Source organism: Fringilla coelebs (assembly GCF_963513975.1).
Source record: "Fringilla coelebs genome assembly, chromosome: 1".
In the NCBI taxonomy this organism is placed as follows: Eukaryota; Metazoa; Chordata; class Aves; order Passeriformes; family Fringillidae; genus Fringilla; species Fringilla coelebs.
This window is the reverse complement of record NC_140028.1, coordinates 55,744,662-55,765,203: the sequence shown is the minus strand read 5'-3', so window position 1 is coordinate 55,765,203 and position 20,542 is coordinate 55,744,662. Positions and strand designations below refer to the sequence as shown.

At 33.6% G+C, this 20,542-nt stretch overlaps 1 protein-coding gene across 1 annotated transcript in view; it reads left to right on the top strand.

The window, feature by feature from the left end:
• Positions 1-14,482, top strand: part of CDH19 (cadherin 19) — a 62,948-nt gene extending 48,466 nt beyond the window's left edge. The window contains exons 9-12 of the mRNA XM_084201982.1: positions 647-768; positions 8,744-8,861; positions 10,808-11,059; positions 13,374-14,482. Coding sequence (XP_084058108.1) covers positions 647-768; positions 8,744-8,861; positions 10,808-11,059; positions 13,374-13,867 — 986 coding nt within the window. The 3' untranslated portion in view covers positions 13,868-14,482. The remainder of the gene's footprint in view (positions 1-646; positions 769-8,743; positions 8,862-10,807; positions 11,060-13,373) is intronic.
• Positions 14,483-20,542: the final 6,060 nt, after the last annotated feature.

Below are 20,542 nucleotides of genomic sequence, written 5' to 3'. Positions count from 1 at the left end.
ATAGTCTCTGTGTTTATTTTGTCAGGTCTGTCTCTTGGTTTTGTGTCTGTTTTCGCTTTCTTCTTCATTGGTTTATCAATTGTCAAGGCCACTGATCTGATGGAAAAAACATTCTCACACTTCAGGTGCCCATATCTATTAGTATATCTGATCAGGTGGGGTCCTCATCATCCCCACTCTTTATCACTTGTCCCTCAGGTTTTTGATCCAGTATGTTGTTCATAGCTTCCTCTTTGTCTTATTAACTCCTGTTCCAGTGGAAAAGGTCCTTGACCAGATACCCTTAGAAGAGTAGACACTTTCCTACCAAATAACTTTAAATATGGCTTGTACAGTAAATTTTTCTTCATCAGAAAAACTGCATTTAATTTCTCCTGATCAGGTTTTATTTTTTACATTTAAATCAGTTTCTGATTGGGAAAAGAAAAGATATTAACAAATCCAAGATTTTACATGAAATATCTTATTTCAAGACATTATTATAATGGTGTTGTATTACTTATAATAGTATAAAAATATGTCCATAGGTATTTTTAATTCTTTTCTTCCCTGCCGAATATAGGAAAAATTTTCTAATCTTTATATTACTTTAAAATATGTAGAAGATTATTTATAACTTTTTTTATTTCTGTTTTTCAACCATTAGGAAATCCTGAAAAAATTTCGGAAGCAAATGTGTATGTCCAAGTTCTTGATGTTAATGATAATGCACCAGAATTCCCTAAAAATTATGAAACATTTGTTTGTGAAAATGCAGTTTCTGGACAGGTGAGCATGAAGTAGTTAGTCATCATTTTTCTCACTACAATGAAGATTTGGTCTGAGATGTTTAGCATTGATTCTTTCAGTTCTGTGAGTACAGACTGCATTTTTTCTATTTCTAAACTTCGTTCTGTTGATATATGCAAAATATGAAATTTAAATTTCCGTACAGTGATGTGGTAACTTCAACAACAACATAAGAACCAGGCTTAGACCAATTTCAAAACAGATTCATTGTGTCCTTCAGATAGAAATCTATTACTGTGAACTGAATTCAAATCCTGACTATTCAGTGCAAGTCTGGAAATGTTTAAGACACAGCCCTCACAACACCTTCCCTAGCTGGCAGCTTAATCTATTGTTATATTTACCATCCTTCCCAGGAGGTTATTCTCCATTTCCTACTTGATATCCACATGAATGGGGTATCATCAGTCAGCTGCCCCAATTTTTCTCCTGTAAAAAAAAACCAAACAAACAAAAAAAAAAAAAACCCAGCAGGATGTTAAAAAAAATTGTTTTGGGGGATTTTTGGGGTTTTTTGGTGGTTTTTTTTTTTTTTTTGGTTGGTTGGTTGGTTGGTTTGTGTTTTTTTTAAAGAAAAATATATGAATTAAACAGCAACATCCAAAAATACCCAACTAAACCAATAAGAAGCTATATAAGAGGAAAATCGTCTATATGCTTTCCCACCACTCTAAAGCATTATTTGGTCATTAAAAAAAGACTTTTGGGATATATGTGATGGTTCTGTTCAAATGTTTTGTTGTGTTGGTTTCTGACTCAAAGAATCTCTCTTTTTATGCCATTTTTGTTTATTTTGACCTCAATTAGTCTGTGGTTAAATAAAGCTTTTCCTGTTGCTCGAATGATCTCTTTATGGCCTTTGGCATCCATTTATATGTTTCTCAATCAGCAACTACTTTGTTTGATCTGCATTTGGAAATCTTCCTGTCTGCAAAGGCTATCTCTGTTTAGGAGGTATTTGGAATAAGCCATTTCTATTGGTCTTTGGGTATCTCATTGACAGATAAAAGTGCAGGCATTAAATGAACTGCACCTTATGCCCCTTGGCTTCAAGACAACACGAATTATATATGGATGGTTATAACATGGATATTTCTTATCCATGTTTTAGACTTGCCTACAAGATAAAAACCCAGATGATTAATTTCTCAAGGTTTTTAGTATTCCATAGTTGCCTACTGATAAATAATATCTGCATGCAAACCTATCAATAACTACTTTTCGATATCAATTGCATATATATATATTTAGTATTTTGAGAATCACTGGATAAAGCTGTTCTGTAAAGAATAGCAGTGTTTACAATAATTATAAATTCTTCAAGTATAGCACACTGAATAATTCTTCTTTGATATTGCAATATATAAATGAGGGATGAATGTGATATTTTTCTCACCATACAGAAAAGCATAATGTTACTTTTTTTTCATTATTTCCATTGTAATAGGTTTTTGAGAATCATAGGCATCTTTAGTTTAGCCTGTTGAGACTGAAACAGTAATGTTAAATAATTTTCTCATTAACAAATTATCTTAGGAAGAACAACAGGAAAATGCTACTGAAGAGCATAATTATCACAGTCAGAATTTATGATGTTTTATTCAATGTTTAAGATTAAAACAGAATTTTAAACTGATGTATCTTCTTTGGTGTTAACTTTTTTTTTTAAATTTTTACTCATTTTTTTTTCTCAGCAAGAAACCAAAAGATTCAAATGTGATTTTATAGGTGGTTGTCCAATGAATAAGGAAATTTTCATTTCAGAAGAATTAGTTTAAGCAATTAAATGACTTATCCAGGATATTACATACCTTTTTAATCTTAACCATTTTCCTGCAATCAATTTTAAGCAGCTATGGAATCTGCTTACATGTTAAGTTGAGATTAAAGATTGTAAAGCTACATTATCACACCTATCTATCCTTTTAACTGGAATCACTGTGCTGAGAGATGTTTTCGGAGATGTTCTGCACTTCTGCAATTCACTTCTTACCCTGATCTGAGCTGAGTTGTGTCTCATTTCATGGGACATTCCAAAATATATTAGCATGAGTTTAGAGTGTTTAGGGGAAAAGGAAAGAAAGGCACTGTGGAGGGAAAGATATCACTAAAAAATGAATTGTGTTATTCAATCTAGACTTTATCTTGCTGTCAGCCTGGTTTACTATAAAAATAATTTAGAGTGAGGTTGCAATTAAGTTATTTTTACATAGCCTAAGAGTATGCTGATTGGTGATATAGAATATAAAACACACCATGAGTAAAACTAATTGTTGTCCTAATTATCCAGACTCAGACACAGGTAATAATAACTTCAGTCTAGATGAGAAGGCTTGCTTTGAAGTTTTGGATTTTCTGAGAGTCTATGAAAATTCTTGGTCTGCTTTTATTGACTAAATGCTGACCTTCAAGCCACTGTATGGTGTTTTTGTGCGAGTTACAGCTGTGTTTAGCTTAGCCTCCAAAAGTCATTCAAACAAAAGGATTAGATTTCAGTCTGTGGGACTGTAATCCAAATTTGACAATAAAAATGGATATAAAGAAGATAGATAGGTGTTTTTGGCTTCATACTGTATGCATTCATCATGTTTATTAGACATCTTGAATGGAATTTTCACTATCCATTTAATGTTATCGTTTAGTGTTGTCCTATAATACAGAAGTCAGCTGTATACTACAGTACAACTCAAGTTTTCTTTAAAACATTGACAAGCACTTTCACTGCACCACCACCATTCTATAAATTGTTTTCCAAATGAATTGAACATGAAAGTTGCGCTGTTAAATAATCTTCTGTTCCACTACAGCTATAGTTATCATCAGATAAAATAGAACAATATTAATAAAGTACTCAAACGTGATTTCCTTTTGATTAGAATTTTTGACTTTGTAACTGCATGTAAACACAGTAAATGATGACCACAATGTTCTATTAATTTTTTTATATTTACCATTTATGGGGGTGTGCAAGTGTGTAAGTATAAACCTTTGAACTTCTAAGGAAATATTCTTTACAAATAGTCAAAACACCAAGATGACCAAATCCACCCCAAAGGTAGCACTAGAGACATCTCATCAAGAATGAATCTTAAAAAAAGCCTAATTTCCAAGATACTAATAAATTAACTCATCTGGAAGATGCATCTTGAAAGTTTGATGTAGACTGCATCAAATCTTTATATTATATTTAAGCAAGCGGACCATCCATAAAGTATCTATGCATGGTAATTTCAGGCCTTTTGTGAATATTGACCTTTCTTCCTATCAGAGAGGAAGCTGAAGATAAACTGTACTGAACTACCTATATTCTGAATTAATCTGTCATCTCTAATGCATATTTATCCTGGTAATTCTGAGTTCCTTTGATTTGGGGATCACATATGAAGTGATTCTGATATTACAGCTTGCTTAGCAATTTTTATTAGATTCAAAGAAGTGATTGAATATGCAGGAACTTTGAGTCAGAGATAAGAAAAAAAAAAAACCAAATTTATTTACTCAGTACTTGGCACATAATAAAATAATAATCAGTTACAGTGTAAGTGAAAAGTGCTCATTTGCTGCTACTTCTCTACATAATGAAATGTTGACAGAAGAAAAGAGAGGAAATCTTTAAACAAATTCTATGAGCATATGATTAATGTTAAAAATGAGAAGTTTGCTAAAACAAATGCTTTCTAGCAAATCATGATGCAAACTTATTTTTCGTAGCAGAGAAATGAAAGTGAGAGGTAAGAAGACACTGTTTGTTATTTCATATTGCATGTTTTCTTCAACATTTACAAAAAGCATCTGAACAGTAATGATAAGTTAAAAAACCCTCAACAATGAATGCATCCTTTAGAGTGTAAAAATATGATGAAGCCGTGACAGCAATGTATAATATAACAGACTCTTACACGGAGCTATACCTGCAGATGCACTGAGTGTAAAATGGGATGTTTTGAAACAGTGGGCACAGTGACCCATGGAAAATTCCTCTTTATGTTTTATATGGACCATGATTCCACAACAGTATCTCTTTAGCAGAATGGCACAGGTGGGAAAAATTTATTAGCATATGTGAGCAAACATAAAAAAGCACCTCAGTGTCATGACATGAGCTTTGTTATTGTTAATTCTTTGCAGATAAGTACACAATTTTATTTATAGTTGATCAGAAACTTTTACAGTAGATCCAGATAAATCAGTTGAATACTGCGCCAATTTGCTTTTCAAAACAGACGCAGTCAACAGGAGAACCTGGGTCTTGAGGTAAAAGGTCTACCTGGAACATGTAGTGCTGACTAGTAATTAACACTTTAATCTTTTACCTGCTCCAAACTCTGATGATGAGTAAATATTATGAGACTGAGGAAAAATCTTATGGCTTATAAGACTTCTGCCAATTTGGACCAAAACAGTTCTGTACTCCCCAAAAAAATGGGTGATTAGGTCTCTTGCATCCTATAATCCACAGCAGAACTAATATTGAAGGATGCTTTGTGTAAAAAAATCCAAAACTGAAGTGGAAAGAGAGAAGAGGCAAATGTTTCTACTTCCCTCTATTTCTCTAATGGGATTGGTAAGACTAACACATAAAAAACTCAAAATTCTACACGCGGAGTTCTCTAGCATCAAAATTAACAACAGCTGGTGTTGTTCAGATGGACAATTTATGCCTTAAGTTTAACTTGGTTTAAAAGCCAATAGAAGCAGAAAGGACTGAAACAAAGAAGCTCTGACCTTTCCTTTTGGACGCCTCTATAATTCCAATTCAGTAAGACCATTTAGAGTTGAGGAAATAAATTTTTAATTAAGTTTTATGAAGATTACCTGGCAGTCAACTATTCATTAATCCCCAGGTATTTATTTACATGATTAATAAATGCAATCAAATATAATAAATAATTTATTTACAAGATGCCATTCCGACAACCTGGGCTGGCATGTGTATAAGGAATTTCTTCCTCTTTCAGTTTGCCAGGGTGGGAATTTTTTGTTCAGATAGATCACTCAAAACTGACTTGCCGCTCCTGGTATTCTCCTGTTGTTGCCATCTACAGTTATCACAAGTCCTCACAGGGGATTTTGTCCAGTGTTCAGATTCCAAACCTTCACCTCCATTTGTGCCTCAAACGAGCATCTTCTTGTTTCCCATATATGCTTCTGGTGGCTTATCTTATGAAAGCTTTCTTCTCTGCTAGAACACTGAGATATTTCACTGCATTCTTTAGGTCCTCAAAAGCCATCATAAATTTAAATCATTTTTCAAAAATAATCAAGTAAATTAATCTCTGTTTTAAAGAAATACACATTTTTATATGGACTGCTGGATCTTTAAAGCTTCTATATTAATGAGACTTGAAATAAGAATTTTTAAAGCAATTAAATTTCAGCCAAATCAACACAACCATTGACATAACCTTGCAAAAGCAACAAATTATCTACTAAATTTTCTTTGTTTATACACTAAAATGTAGGAGGTATGTAAGCCTCAACACACAGGCAGTAATTGCAGTTTTTGAGAATGTGATGCCAGTTCCCCTGGTACAAGGCTAGAATCTCCTAGGTTAGATGTACAAAAGGAAATCAGAAAAAAGAAGGGCTTTCCTTCCTTCTGAGAGATTTTTCCTTCCAAGGCAGTGAAATCAGAATTACTTACTGCCCTCTGAATATTTTGTAGACTAATGTGAGCTTTGTTGAATCTTAATAGAAATGCTACAGCAATAAGTAAACAATAAGGACTTGCCGTGTCCTTACATTCCAAATTTTCCCCTGCTGCTAAGGTGAATCCTTGAAGGCATATTCAGATATTTATATCTATATATGTATCTATATTTTTATCTGGAACAACCATAGGAATCCTTAGTTTTTGCAGAAAGGGGACAGCACAGATCAAAGCAAGGGAAGGTGGTTTGGGTTTTTTTTTCAGTTAGCCACATTCTTCTTAGAATTTTATAGATTGAATCAGATATAGATAAAATGTACAGAGCCAAATACATTTTGTATGTAAAATATGTATGTCAGTAATAAAATAGCAAAACAGTATCTAATTCACAACTGCTGTAATTTTATGATCTTCACACATTATATACTCTTAAAAATATGTTTTCAAAAGACATTGGTAATACCTGGTTGAATGAAAATCACTTTTTTATTTTTTTAGTATGTAGGTAGGTAATTTTTCTCTACCAAGTAACTGAACTAAAACCAAAACAGAACAAAATAAAACAAACTAAATGTGGCCAAGATGTCTTTGTAGATCATTATATTATTCTGCATATTTAGTATATATTTAGACACCCTGAATTTTAAGGGCAGGCGTACATTCACAGCAAGATTTATCCTCATTGCAACATGTAACCAGCAAATTTTCAAGAAAAGCCAGTATGGTCTCTTTTAGTTTTTTTGAGGTAGGTGGCAAAATGTTATAAAATGTGTCCTTCTTTGCAATTTAGACTGGATATATAACTTTGTACCCTATTTCTGTTCATATTGAGCATATTCTGGGAACTACATTTCCTTATAAAAATGACATCTGTTGTAGTCAAGGAAATGTTAACTGTCAGTTTATCCTCACTGATTTCTTGACCTGCATTTTCATATCTGTATTTGCATCACCTCAGCTATTTTGTTAGTTCTGAGGAAATAAATTTAAAAAATCCCTTGAGAATCTCCCTCCTTTGTACATCATGGCATCACTGAAAAGTTATTCCTCTCATTATTGGAAATAAAAAAAAAAATAAAAATTAAAGACTTCAAGGGTCCTCATGTTTCCATAGAGAGAAAGTATAGATTTAAAAATATTTCACTTAGGAAGAGGGAACAGTGCTAAGAATACAAAGCTTCTGGCGTATATCCCACATTTTGCACTCTGCTGTGATGATTTCATCAAACTTGGCTTTCTTGAAAAGAAAAAGAATATGTGATGATTTTCTAGATCTTTGAAAAAGGATTTAACCAGAAAAGAGTTTTCAAAGGGACAGATGGAAAGCAGCAGTAATCACTTCCACTGACTTAAAGCCCTGCTTGTATCATTCAGGTGATCTGTGGTTTGAGAAAATTTGAGGGTTGAAGTTCTTGTGCACAAATATATACAAAGCATGAGATAATTGATAAAATAGAGCCAAAGTTACAATTTGACCCTCTCTTTTCTGAAAATTGGTGGACTTCCAGCAGTTTTCTTTCCTCCTGATCAGCAAGGATGTTCACTAATATATGCTAATAATTAAATATTTACTAATAAATATAAGAAACGTAGACTTTTTAAAACAGAAATACTGCTAATTATGTTAACTATGTGGTTGTTTATTTAAAGAGATGAAAAACATTCTTTTGAATGCTGCTATTTTTTATTTTATCTTGCAATGACTGTCTGGTTTGACATATTTCTAAATGAAGGCTATTTTGCTTTCTTGAGAAAAAGCAGCTAAACATTTCCATAATCAATCTGTTATAATATCCAGAATCACCAATTCAGCACGTGAACTTGTCAATGTTTGTAACTTACAGGAGCCACAATATGCCAGTTGAATGATGTCAATATGTTTGTGGACTCAAAAGGAATGGGTTTTGAATAGAAAGATTTCTTCAAATGCAGAATGATGGACTGTTCAGCTTGGATTAAAAAAAAAAAAAAAGACCAAAACATTCTATATTTTTTTTTATTTAGGGAGACATCATTTGCTCCTGGTCCTTTGATCGGGAAAATATTTTACATTTTTTCAAGACTTTAATGACTGCCTGTCTAAAAAGGATGAAAACTTAGCAGAGCACTTGCAGAATATAAATCTCAATAAGATTATTTGGGTGTTTGGGTAATATTTGCATATTATGCACTTAATACAGATTCACATATCCCATCTTCAACATCAATAGTTTAATTTTAAAATACCTGTTATAATTTTTTTATTGCTTAAAATACAAGGAATTTTTTTTACTCTTAAACAACTCTGTTCTCTTATTTTTCCAGCTAATTCAAAGCATCAGTGCAGTGGATAAAGATGACTCAGAAGAAGGTCACCATTTTCATTTCTCATTGGCTCAGGAAGACTCAAACAGCTCACATTTTACTGTCAAAGACAATCAAGGTAGTGTCAGTCATGCAGCTGTTTAAGACCTGCCTGATGGAAGATGCATGCTTCCAACTGGTTCATAATTCTTCAAATTTTCCATTTAAATAGAAATTTTTGTTATAAAAATTAGAGATGTCCTGATGTCCACTTCAAAACAATAATTCAATAGTATCAAAGAGTTTATTTTCCTTTTCAAGTGAATAATATAAACAGCAAAAGGCAGTTTTATTTCAGGGTAAGAAAAAACAGCTGAGATGAAAAATACACTGCTTTTTCTTAAAAATTATTTTGTTAATGCTGAATATGGTGGGTAATTCCAGCTTTGTTGTTAACTTTTTTTTGCCTGAGAAATAAGATCATTAGAAAGAGAAGATTGATATAAGCATAGGATAGTTATTTCATTAATTCAGGAAGACCAACATTATAAAAACAGATAACTAGGAATAGAATATTATTTTATAATAAATAATATCAAGAAAACCAGACTGAGATGAAAATACAGTTGTGATATCTGATGGAATTTCAAGGAGGTGACCATTTAGAGTCAGTCTGCTGAGACTACAAAATAAAGCTTCGTCAGATTAAGCTAAAGTACACATTGTTCTTATTGACCACACTAAGTATTTGAATGTTCTGGCTAAGGGAACAAATCAATGGAAATAAGTTTTGGGAAGCTCCAAATATGTAAACTGGCAAACTACTTCTCAATTATCTTCAAAGTTAGTCAATGTATCAATAAGAATTTCAGTTCCCATCTTCATCTCTCACTCCCTTCCAGGAAGAGATACGTCATTTTATTAAGGTCAAATTGTGCACAAGCCATGAGCCTTTCCCACCTTTCTTCTTTCTGCCCAAAACCCAAGCAAGCCCTCACACAAAGCAACCCATTCAGTTCCTTGTGATGGCTACTAATGGGGAAAATAAAACTTTTTGAAATATAATGCAACCAGATTTCAGCCTGCCCCTTTCTGCCGTGTTCATCAGAAATGGCTGCTGAATTGTGATAGTCCTAAGGAAGAGAAAAAGAGACTGTAGATCTTAAGTATTTTATCTCAGAGTTACTTTCTGAACTATGATAGAAACCTAGAACAACTCATATGTGAGGGAGTTATCTTCAGTAGACTGTTTTTATAGATACATTGTGCAAATAATGGTAGAAACATTTTTTTTCCCTACTTCTACATATGCAGTCTTCCACTCTTCCATGAGAAAAATTTCTGACATGGAAATATTTCTAGATTATTTTTTCTTCTTTTCATTACACATGTACCTAAACAGGACTATTTTGTTTTGCAGCAATCTAAGTTGCTTACTCTAACTGATATGCAGCAGGACCTGAATTTAAGCTGTCTACTGTTTTTTTTACAGAACAAATTTCTAAACACTCATACTTAAATACAAAGCCAAGTGAAAGCATCTAAATATTTTTGCTATTTTAGGCTGAAAAAGTCCAGCTAGCTCCAGTTTTTGTGCCAGGGAAATAAATAAAATACCATTTTAGTGGAATTTTTTCTTCTTTCCCTTGCCACCTGTTTTCACTATGTGATGCTAGAAGCACTTTTTAACCTTTTTGATTGACAAACTGTCTGTATTTTATCTGTGAACTTCTGGCTTGGTAGCAGCTGGATACATGGACCATTTTAAGAAGCAATTAATTAGTCTGAGCAGGTGACAGGTACTGAAAAAGATGTAAATTTCTTTAGCTCTGAACATTAAAACCAGACCTCCATGCTCAAATTTTATTATTGCCCCCGGAGTACATATATCAAAACTAAATGCAATCTATTCACGACTGACAAAATATGCACCAAATGTCAGTGCCTGCTTTTATGTTTTTAACTTTTGCTAATACGTTGCTTTGCAGAGTACGATTGCTTTTAAATAGGTCAGATTCCACTAAATATTATTGTTGTGGTTACAAAATACATAAATGCACATCATCATAATAATTTATCTTCTAGATAACACAGCTGGAATTTTCACAGGAAAAAGTGGCTACAGCAGGGAAGAGCAGGTTTTTTTTTACTTGCCAATCTTAATTCAGGATAACGGAACCCCACCGCTGACGAGCACAAATACTCTCACTGTCACTGTCTGCGACTGTGACACTGAAGTTAACACCTTCTACTGCCGATACGGAGCTTTCATGTATTCCTTGGGTCTCAGCACAGAGGCTTTAGTTGCTGCTTTGGCTTGTATATTAATATTCCTAGGTAAGTACAAGTAAGAAAAATGACCTTGCTTCCTTTTACAGAGGGGTTGGTTAAGTAACAAAGATGGACCCTTGACTCAAAGACTGGAACTACTGGGCCATTGGTAAAAATTTAAATAAGGCAAATGTTTCATTTCTTTCCTGTTTTCTTAACTATAATTTCTCCCTCCCTTTCCCCAGTTTTCAGTAAAATTTGAATTTTAACATAATTTCCTAAAAGTTGGGTGTAGTTGAGTCATGGTCCTCTTTACTCTTCTGGCTGTGCAATAACAAAGATTTCAGAGCCCAAAGTCTGTATTGATCACAGGTAAAGCTAACAACAGCATTATGCAAGAAAATTTGCTAGTGTAGGAATATATTAAAAGAAGTAGCACCCTACTTATTCTGCCTTAGGAATGGCAAATGTAGAACTGAGATCAATTATGAATAAAAAGAAACAGGGAATCTGACATCAGCCAGAAAGTTCCAGACACAGGGAGTTTCGTTCCCAATTAAGGTTTCATCTCTAGACAGCATTTTCTCCATCTCCTTTTTCCTCTCAGGAGACAACAGCTTAACCTCCAATACATTTGGGAATTTGTGGATGTGAAAACTGGGATTGAGAGTGGTTCAAATGCACAGGAGTTTTTCTGGTACCTTTGTAAAGGGTTGTGCTCAGGTCACAAACAGCACCAAAACCAAACCAACAACTTAAGACTGGCCATTCTAGACACCAGCCGTTTCTTGACTCCATAGGAAAGCCCAGGGATGCACTATATTTCCTACATCAGGCCCTGGTTTCCGGTTAAAGACATGGGAATATACAATGAATTTGTCTTTTCTAGGCTTGTCTGCACTTCCAGAGTTGTCTTCTTTAAATCCAAGCTTAGATATCTGCCTTATGTCTTTTGGTCAGTTTATAGGTCAGTGCATTTCAGCTTTTGTTTGACGGTTGCAGGGTATCTGAATAGGTTCACTTTGGGTTATTGACTTCAGGAACTAAGAATCAGGCAAACTGTACCACTGCATTATCCAGTCCATCATGGAAATTATTAATAAATAATTTCATGGGTTCTTGCAAAAAGGTTCTCTCTCCAAGTGGAATAAATCCATGGCATCTACTGGGCCTATTCATATCACCAAAGTCAAAGCAGGGACATAGATAAATATATTAGTCCAAAAGAAGAAAAAACTTAATCTACTACAGTCTTTACAAACACACATATTTTAAATTCCTTAATTGTTTGAATGTATTTTTAAAAGTATTTGAAATTAAATAATTAGATGTTCTGCATATAAGAAATTTGCCATTTATATCTAAAAACTTAATTTTCAAATAGGGAGTATACCATCAGAAGAGTTCACCAAGCAAAGAGTTTGGAAAACCACCTGTTTTTGTGAATACATAGTAGAAATTCTTGTTTTCCATGCTTTCAAATCCTGTGTTGGTATCTCCCAAGCAAATAGAATAGTTTATTGTAAACTATTCCAGGTAGAAAACAGAACTGCTTCAGGTTCCTCATGTTCTTAAGTAAAATGATGTAATAGTTGGTAGTTGTATCATTTCATGTTTGGAGTTCTATAACACTATAGTTCACAAAATGCTTGTTTAGTAGAACTGCAGCAAGATATACTTAAAACTGAGAGAATTAATCTCATTAAAAGTCACAGACTAATTCATGGGGATTGTTCAATTAAAATGAAATTATGTGGGATTAAAAAATAATGCTTTAAAAGAAAATGTAAGAAAGTTTTCAAATATGAAAGAAATAAGATCATCTGATTCATAGGCTTGACAGTAAAATGACACAGAATTTCAAGTGAGTCTTCAAATTTTAAAACCAGCACAACAGAAATAGTTGAACCCCACTCAGCGCAGTCTGTGGAACTGAATGATTCAACCAGGTGAGGAGGGTATCTTGCTCATTGTTTCATTTTTCCTTTGATCTTGATGGAGCTTTTACCAGAGAGACTGATAAAGATTAAGAAATAAATTCTGAATGCGAAACGGATATTATGTGATAAAAAAGCACTTTCAAAAAGCATAACCCGTGTTTCCATCAGTTTCAAACTTGCATCTACCAAAAGAACTGCTCCATTTAATTCACCTTTTTTATAAGTCCCTTTGTAGCCATTTTCCAACACACCCATTGCTCCTCTCAAAACCATAAAATACATAAAAATTACAGCTCTATAAATTTGTTAAGATAGCTTCACATTTCAACTGCCTTGATACTAAGATAAGAAGTTTTTTTAAATCTTTCCAAGCACATTCATAGTCTCTAGTTCTGCTTAATTTTTCTCTTGTCCCTTCTCTTTTCTTTTTATTTTGTCAGTATTCCTTCTGGCAATTGTAACCATAAGGCAGCAGCAGCAGAAGAAGGCTCCCTTTTCAGAGAAGATGGAAGAATTCAGAGAGAACATTGTCAGTTATGATGATGAAGGAGGGGGCGAGGAGGACACAGAAGCCTTTGATATTTCAGCGCTGAGGACGCGCACTGTCATGCGAACGCACAAACCTCGGAAGAAGGTGGCCTCCGAAATCCAGAGCCTCTACAGACAGTCTCTGCAGGTTGGCCCAGACAGCGCAATCTTCAGGCAATTCATCTCAGAAAAGCTTGAAGAAGCAAATACAGATCCTAGCGTTCCTCCCTATGACTCACTTCAGACCTACGCGTTTGAGGGGACTGGCTCCTTGGCAGGATCCCTCAGCTCCTTGGGTTCAAACACCTCAGACATGGATCAGAGCTATGACTACCTTGCAGACTGGGGACCTCACTTTAAACAGCTTGCAGGCATGTATTCTTCCCATAGAACTGCGGGGGATTAGGCACTCCTTGAATTGTTCTTTTGTTTTCCTAAGTCTCAGCAACCAAACGCAACTGTGGATTTTTAAAAAGGAGGTCATCCCACATTAAACAAGAGAAATAGAAGCCCAAGGGTTTTAATATGGAAACTTTTAGATGTGGAAACCTCTTGAAAAGATAAAACACACCAGAGGTGTTACCACATGAAGGGATAGGGGTTATAGTTTGAAAACCTTTTGGTAATCTAAGTGCTTAAATGCAAACCTTGCTGCTTTGGATATCTAGATCCTCTTCTGGATACTGAAAATCTGGATCTTGCTAGTATAAAAGGAGGAGTAGAAGCCATAAATGGATGTTGCAAACATTCTGTCATCCATAAGCTTTAAACAGTTTCCAAAGCTGACAGACTTATGCTGTTGCAGTTGAATGCATACATTAACCAAAGTTATACACGCATATTTGTATAATGCTTCATTATATAAATATAATTCTGTGAAAAAGTAGACCCTAGATATTCTAATACCATTGTCAGAAGTGCTTACAAGATCATCTATTTATTGTTCTTAGGATGATAAAACTAAAACAAATGTCTTTTCCAATTAGAGAAATTAAAGCACATTATGACATCAGTAAGTATTTGCTGCCATTTTAGTTTTTAATGAAGCTATTGGAAAATGTGTAAACCAATACTTAATTTAGCAAGTAAGATAGGAAAAAGAATCAATTTTTAACTTAAATACTGCAATCGACCACATTATATATTACTGCACTTAGAACAAAATGCAGTCCAAATACAGGCATTTTTTCCTTTTATTAAGAGTTTTAAGGATGACTGATTTACCAGCACAGATTTATTTTTTTATTATGGAATATAAAATTAGCTGCAGTAGTCAGTTTTATTATAACAATATTAAGAATCTTTAAAATGCTAAACTGATGGTTATAAAACTTTATGTATGACATTAGATAATAAGATAATAAAATGCTTTAAATGTTAATCCACTTTGAAAATGATCCTGAATCATTTTGCAAGACTCAAGTAAGATTTCAAAATTCATTTCACACTGTACTTTTTCCAACCATTCCATAACAAATATATAGCTATCCCAGAACATTTCTTTACTGAAACCACTACCCAGCAGGAATTTTTGAACTGAGGTCATTAAATGTTTTCAAAATGGTCTGTCTGGAAAAAACAACCCTGTATTTTACTCATCTGTCTTTCACTGAGTACTCATTTTACAGAAATTATATCTTGCAATCAATTTTATCAATCACCTAAAAGCTGGCTTCATGATAAACCAAATTATGCAACATATTTCTTTCTGTTTTCCTTTTTTTTCTTCTTTTTCTAAGTAAGATTTTAGGTAAGTGAAACTGAATTACAGATTCAGGAAAGCTTATGCAAAGAAGAAGCAAACAAATAAACCAGCCTCAACAAACAAATTCTTCAATGTTTACTACAGTTACTCTTCACTGAAGAAAACCGAGGTATGTAGGCTAAGTGGAAAAGCGCCAGTGCAGTTTAAATTCCTGGCACCTAAAAAAAAAAACATGTAGGTGTTTGAAAATCAAGAGATATTTCCAGTGTGAGGTCTGGTAAGAACAGAAATATTTGTCATTATATTCATAGCTGAAAAATTATAGGTAGGGGGTAAGGGACAGGGTGACCAGATGCATATGAAGCAGCACCTGTTTTCAAAAGAAAAAAAAAAAAGATTCTTGCCAGTCTCGTGATAGGATGCCAGTGTGAATGAGCAGCTACAAATGAGTTTTAAAAGTTAAAACATTGTGTTAATGAATCTAACCTCTTACATCAATGGCTTTGAAACAGATGTGGCAAATGTACTTTTTTTTGAGAAAATATTTCTTTTATTTGAGAAAATATTTTACATATAATTATAATTTGTTTCATGGGGAGGACTAGAGAGAGAATGACTATACATCACTAGTTGTTGACAATAGTGAAAACTACATGTTTAGGATTAGGTCTCTAGATCTATGTGGGTTATACCCTAAACAAATCCTAATTCCACAGATGGTCCCAGTGGCTTTAAGAGAATTCTTTGTGCTTTCAGGTTGTATTTAGTACAAAAAGGATAACAGTGTCTGATCCTTTCTCAATCCAGATATTTGTCCATTTATGTGGGAAAATAGCCTTCAACACTAAACCATCATGTTTATAATTTTCTGTCTTTACTGTGAGCTATTTTAACAGCAAATAATTTTTGTAAGTAGTGCATAACACTGACATAGTTTTTTTAACCCCTTGTAGGCCATTGTCAGTAATTTCTATGTGAAAAAGAATCATGACCTGCAATGGATCTTAAATGATCTTTAGCTGAAAAAGCCCTAGATCATGTTTACATAACAGCCAAAAGGCATGTTTTGCTCTGAAACAAGAATTTATTCCTAGCTGTTACTGGACCACACTTTATTAGGTTCCTGGTATTTAATCTAACCCAGTCTTGTCAATTAACTTCCACTTGTGAGAAAAGAACCACTGAATTTACTTCACACTTTAACTTCACACTTTCATTAAGTTTGCTGAAAAATGTGCAGAAAAAGGTTTTTTAGAATTGTATTGTTATTTGAAGGAAGCAAACATTCTAAAGAAAAAGTTATCATGTAAGATATCACAATCATGAGTATCATGAAATTACTAAAGAATAACTTATAAGTTGGAGTTTCTGATGATGAAATCGATTAAACTGTGGCATGGTTTTCCCAATAGAATCTCCCATTATCTTTATCTTTCAAAATTTGATTACTAGCTAGAATTGACTATGTTATTGGCTGAACTTAACAGTGCAGGTATGGTGACAGATGATAAATAAATATTCAGCTTTTCATGACCTGCCCAGGGGAATATAAGAAAGACTTATTCACTTGTGAATTCCTTATGGTGAAAGGAAATATGATCACACAGACTGCTTTTCTAGATGAATACTTTGAAGAGATATTCCTACAGGTGTCTTTTTCTGTAACCTGGTAAAAAGAGAGTTTAAGAACTGGTGAAACACCAGACAAAAGATTGGCTTTCTGTTTCAGTCTCACACATAAAGATTCTGAACATTGTGGGTTTTGTTTTGTTATATAAAAGCCAAGGAAATTAATGCTATGCTTATATAATAATAATTATCATTCAGATGTCTAAAGTTAAAGAAAAATATACAAATCACTTAATAGCATATTGCAGCTTCAGACTCATTGCTGTGAGTAGAAAAATATACATTTTTTTAATCAGTTTAGCCAAATTAAAAAGTTTCAGTTTGGTTTTGACGTCGACATCCTGGTGCAGATTTTTTATTATCATAACACTGAGAAGAAATTCTGCCCATTGCTGAGGGTAGTCTTAGTCTTCAATTCACATAATTTTCCTCATTTTTCCTCATTTTTCACAGGTATTGTCATTACACACTTAGCTTCGCTTTCAAAATCTGCATTGGAAATCTGGTTATTTTAACAATCATTCTTAATTATAAGTGGTCACCTTGTCAGATGAGGGTAACACTTGTTTCAAATGACAGTGCACATTTTAATGCTTGAAAGTCAGATCTAATATATGTTCTCTAAGGAGCAGAGGTTGAGGAGTTTATGTGATTTTGCACTCTGGAAAAGAAGGTATTTCACCTTGATCCAGATTATGAAAAAATAGAATAGAATTATATGAAAAAGACAGTAGCTATTAGTAAAGTCTGCAACATTTTTCTACCAGAACACTGGTAAACCTATGTCTTATAAAGAAAAATTGAGAGAATTAATGTTTATTAAAAAAAAAAAGACACATTTGAAAATAATAATTTGTTTTCTTTTGTATTTGTTTGGGAAAAGACAAATTCTTAATGCATGATCTTATATCAGCCTTCTGTATCATACACAGACTTCAAGGAACAGTAACATTTAACCCTGATATGTAGAGAACAATAAAACGTGCATACAGAGAGATTGCTTACATCAGTATGAAACACCTTACCTGCAGCAAACAGATAGTAACATTAGACAGAAATATGGACTCAACAAGATGTTTGCCAGCAAAGGCAGTTAGATATGTAGCACTGTGAGCAAAACCTAATAAATATAATTAGAAAACATCAGTGTTTCAAAAAACTCTCAAATAGCAGAAACTGGAACAGGATATCAAAGAATCTTAATTCCCCATACATTTTAATTATTATTTAGATAATACTTTCATAATAATAAAGTTTATAATTTCAGTAATGCTCCACATATGGGGATTCAAATAGATTTCATTTGTAGAGAGACAACAAAGTGTGCATACATATATCTGACCAAATGGATACTACAAATGCTATTACATTAAAGCTTAAAAGGATACAGACTTGCCCATAGGAATATATATATACATATATATACACATATATATATATGCACAAAGCATATATTGCTTCTGATGATGTTTAAGTAAATCAGTCTCTGTCATTAGAAATTCCTCTGAAAAGACTTTAAAAAGGACATCTTCGAGAAATTTAGTAGCTTGGGAGCTGGAAAAAGAATTTTTTATGTACTGATTCAGTAAATTGGACTTAAAAATGTCAAAAATATCCTGCATTATTAATAGTGAGGACACCTGAGAGATAAGCAAAAATTGGATGACCCCGAAGAAAGAAACACAGAAAATGGTTTAAATGTATTGACAAAAATAAAGATCATCCACTCTAGAAATAGTACTCAAAAAAAAAAAAAAATCTGCTATTATACTGGGCACTAATCCAGTAGGCAATTAAACAGGACAAGGATAGTCTAGCTGCTAAAATAACTATGAAATGGCAACAACATTCATTCCAGAAAAAGAAAAAAGAAATGAACACCTGAACAATACAATAGGTAATACAAAATGTTGACTATGAACCTAAATCAATAATAAACTACCCAACTGTTTAATCACTTTACAGTTCATTCTGCTTGTCAGACTCTGACCAGCCACACTATTATTGTTTCTGAAATTCCCCCATTCATTTAAACAGCATGCCAGAAATAGTCCCAATTCTATTACAAAATGTTTTCCTAGGACAAAAATCTAGTTTCTAATTTATTATTTATTTCAAATATACAAACACTTTGGCAAACCAAGACACAGTGTCCAAGAGATATAAAAGAGGTGATAAGTTATCTTTAAACATCTCCTTCTAGACTTTCAACAGTCTAATTCAATATGCCCACATTTCATTGGTATCTGATGAACCTCATTTCATTGGCTGCAAATGACAATTTACTTAGATCACTTCTACAAATATTAGTACAAATATTGTACAAATATTAGTACAACTGTACAAAGTATTAGCACATTTAGTACAAATATTTAATAGAATTCTCAAAGAATAGTGTCTAAAGTAAGATGTCTTCCAGGTTCTTTTTGTATCTTGTTATCACAAAAGTCTTACTCTGCTTTTCCACCATGGAATGTAAAAACATCCTAGACATCTATAAGCACTTGCATCCCCTGCGGTACATCTCACTCAAGCTCAGACACCTGAAAATCTGGAGTGAGTGATTCAACTTCTTTCCCATGCTGTGCTGCCATTACCTCAGACATCATAGAAATTCAAGGCAGGCTGGACTCTCCAGGACTTCAAAATGAGAGAGGAATCTTTCCTAATGGGAAAGGCTTAGACACAGCAGACCTTCCATAGCAAAGAACTCCTCCTAATACCTTTCTTTACTCTTGCTCTGTACACTAACTCACTGATAATGACTCCCAAAGCTTCTTCTACTTTCCCCAATCTGATAGGGGTATAAGCACTCATCTAAGTCTTTTTACCTTCATGTACATTTGGATTTGTTTTTAAAAATTCCGTGTTTTTTTCTTTGGTGATAGTACCTGTCAGTCTTGAATGATTATTATTACTTTATATTTTCCTGCTAACAGCTAAAGGCTTCCAAGCTAGCTCCTTGTGGAGATAGCTATTTTGTTATCACAGATTTCAGGAAATACAGAGAAAGATGCATGAAATCAAGGCCAAAAGAGGTCAAATGATTTCTATAGTTGGTTAGCTCCTGAGCTGGAAACAACTTCTGGATCCTGAAATATCATCCATCAATTTTCTTTGTGTCAGTGACCTTGTGGAACTGAGTCAAGGTGGTGAACACCTTGTTTGTGTGTATATCACCCTCTCTTTTTTATACTTTTGTTTTTAATATTGTTGCTACTCTTCATTTCTCATCCCATTGATGCATGTTTTCAGTAAATTTTTATCACAAGCCATAGGCTCTTCCTTTGTCCCTCTCTCACCAGAAGGGGGCACAGCGAAGGGGCTGCAGCTTATTTGGAATTTAACTCCCAGATAGTTTTCAACTACAACATTTCATATAAAAACTCCATATCCACCTGAGTTGGTCAGTTCTCATTTTGTAGGTCACTGTGAAAAAATTTTTGACCTGTGACCAAAATTTTTGCTTGAGGACATTTTATGTGTTCGCTAGAATTTTTTACTCATTAATCTTTATTCGCTGGTCTACAAGTCTGATTATATTTTATGTGATTTGTTCTACATAGATTGAATACTTTATTCTAAAGCTCATCTTAACCAGGTTGCAATATTGCATCCATTCAGTGATCAGAAGCTAAGCGCTAGTAAGCTTTTTGCACCTTGTAACATTCTATTCCAATGGCAGAATCCTGGAACAATATTTTCAAGTCCTCTTCTCATTTTATAACTTTATTATATTCTGGATCT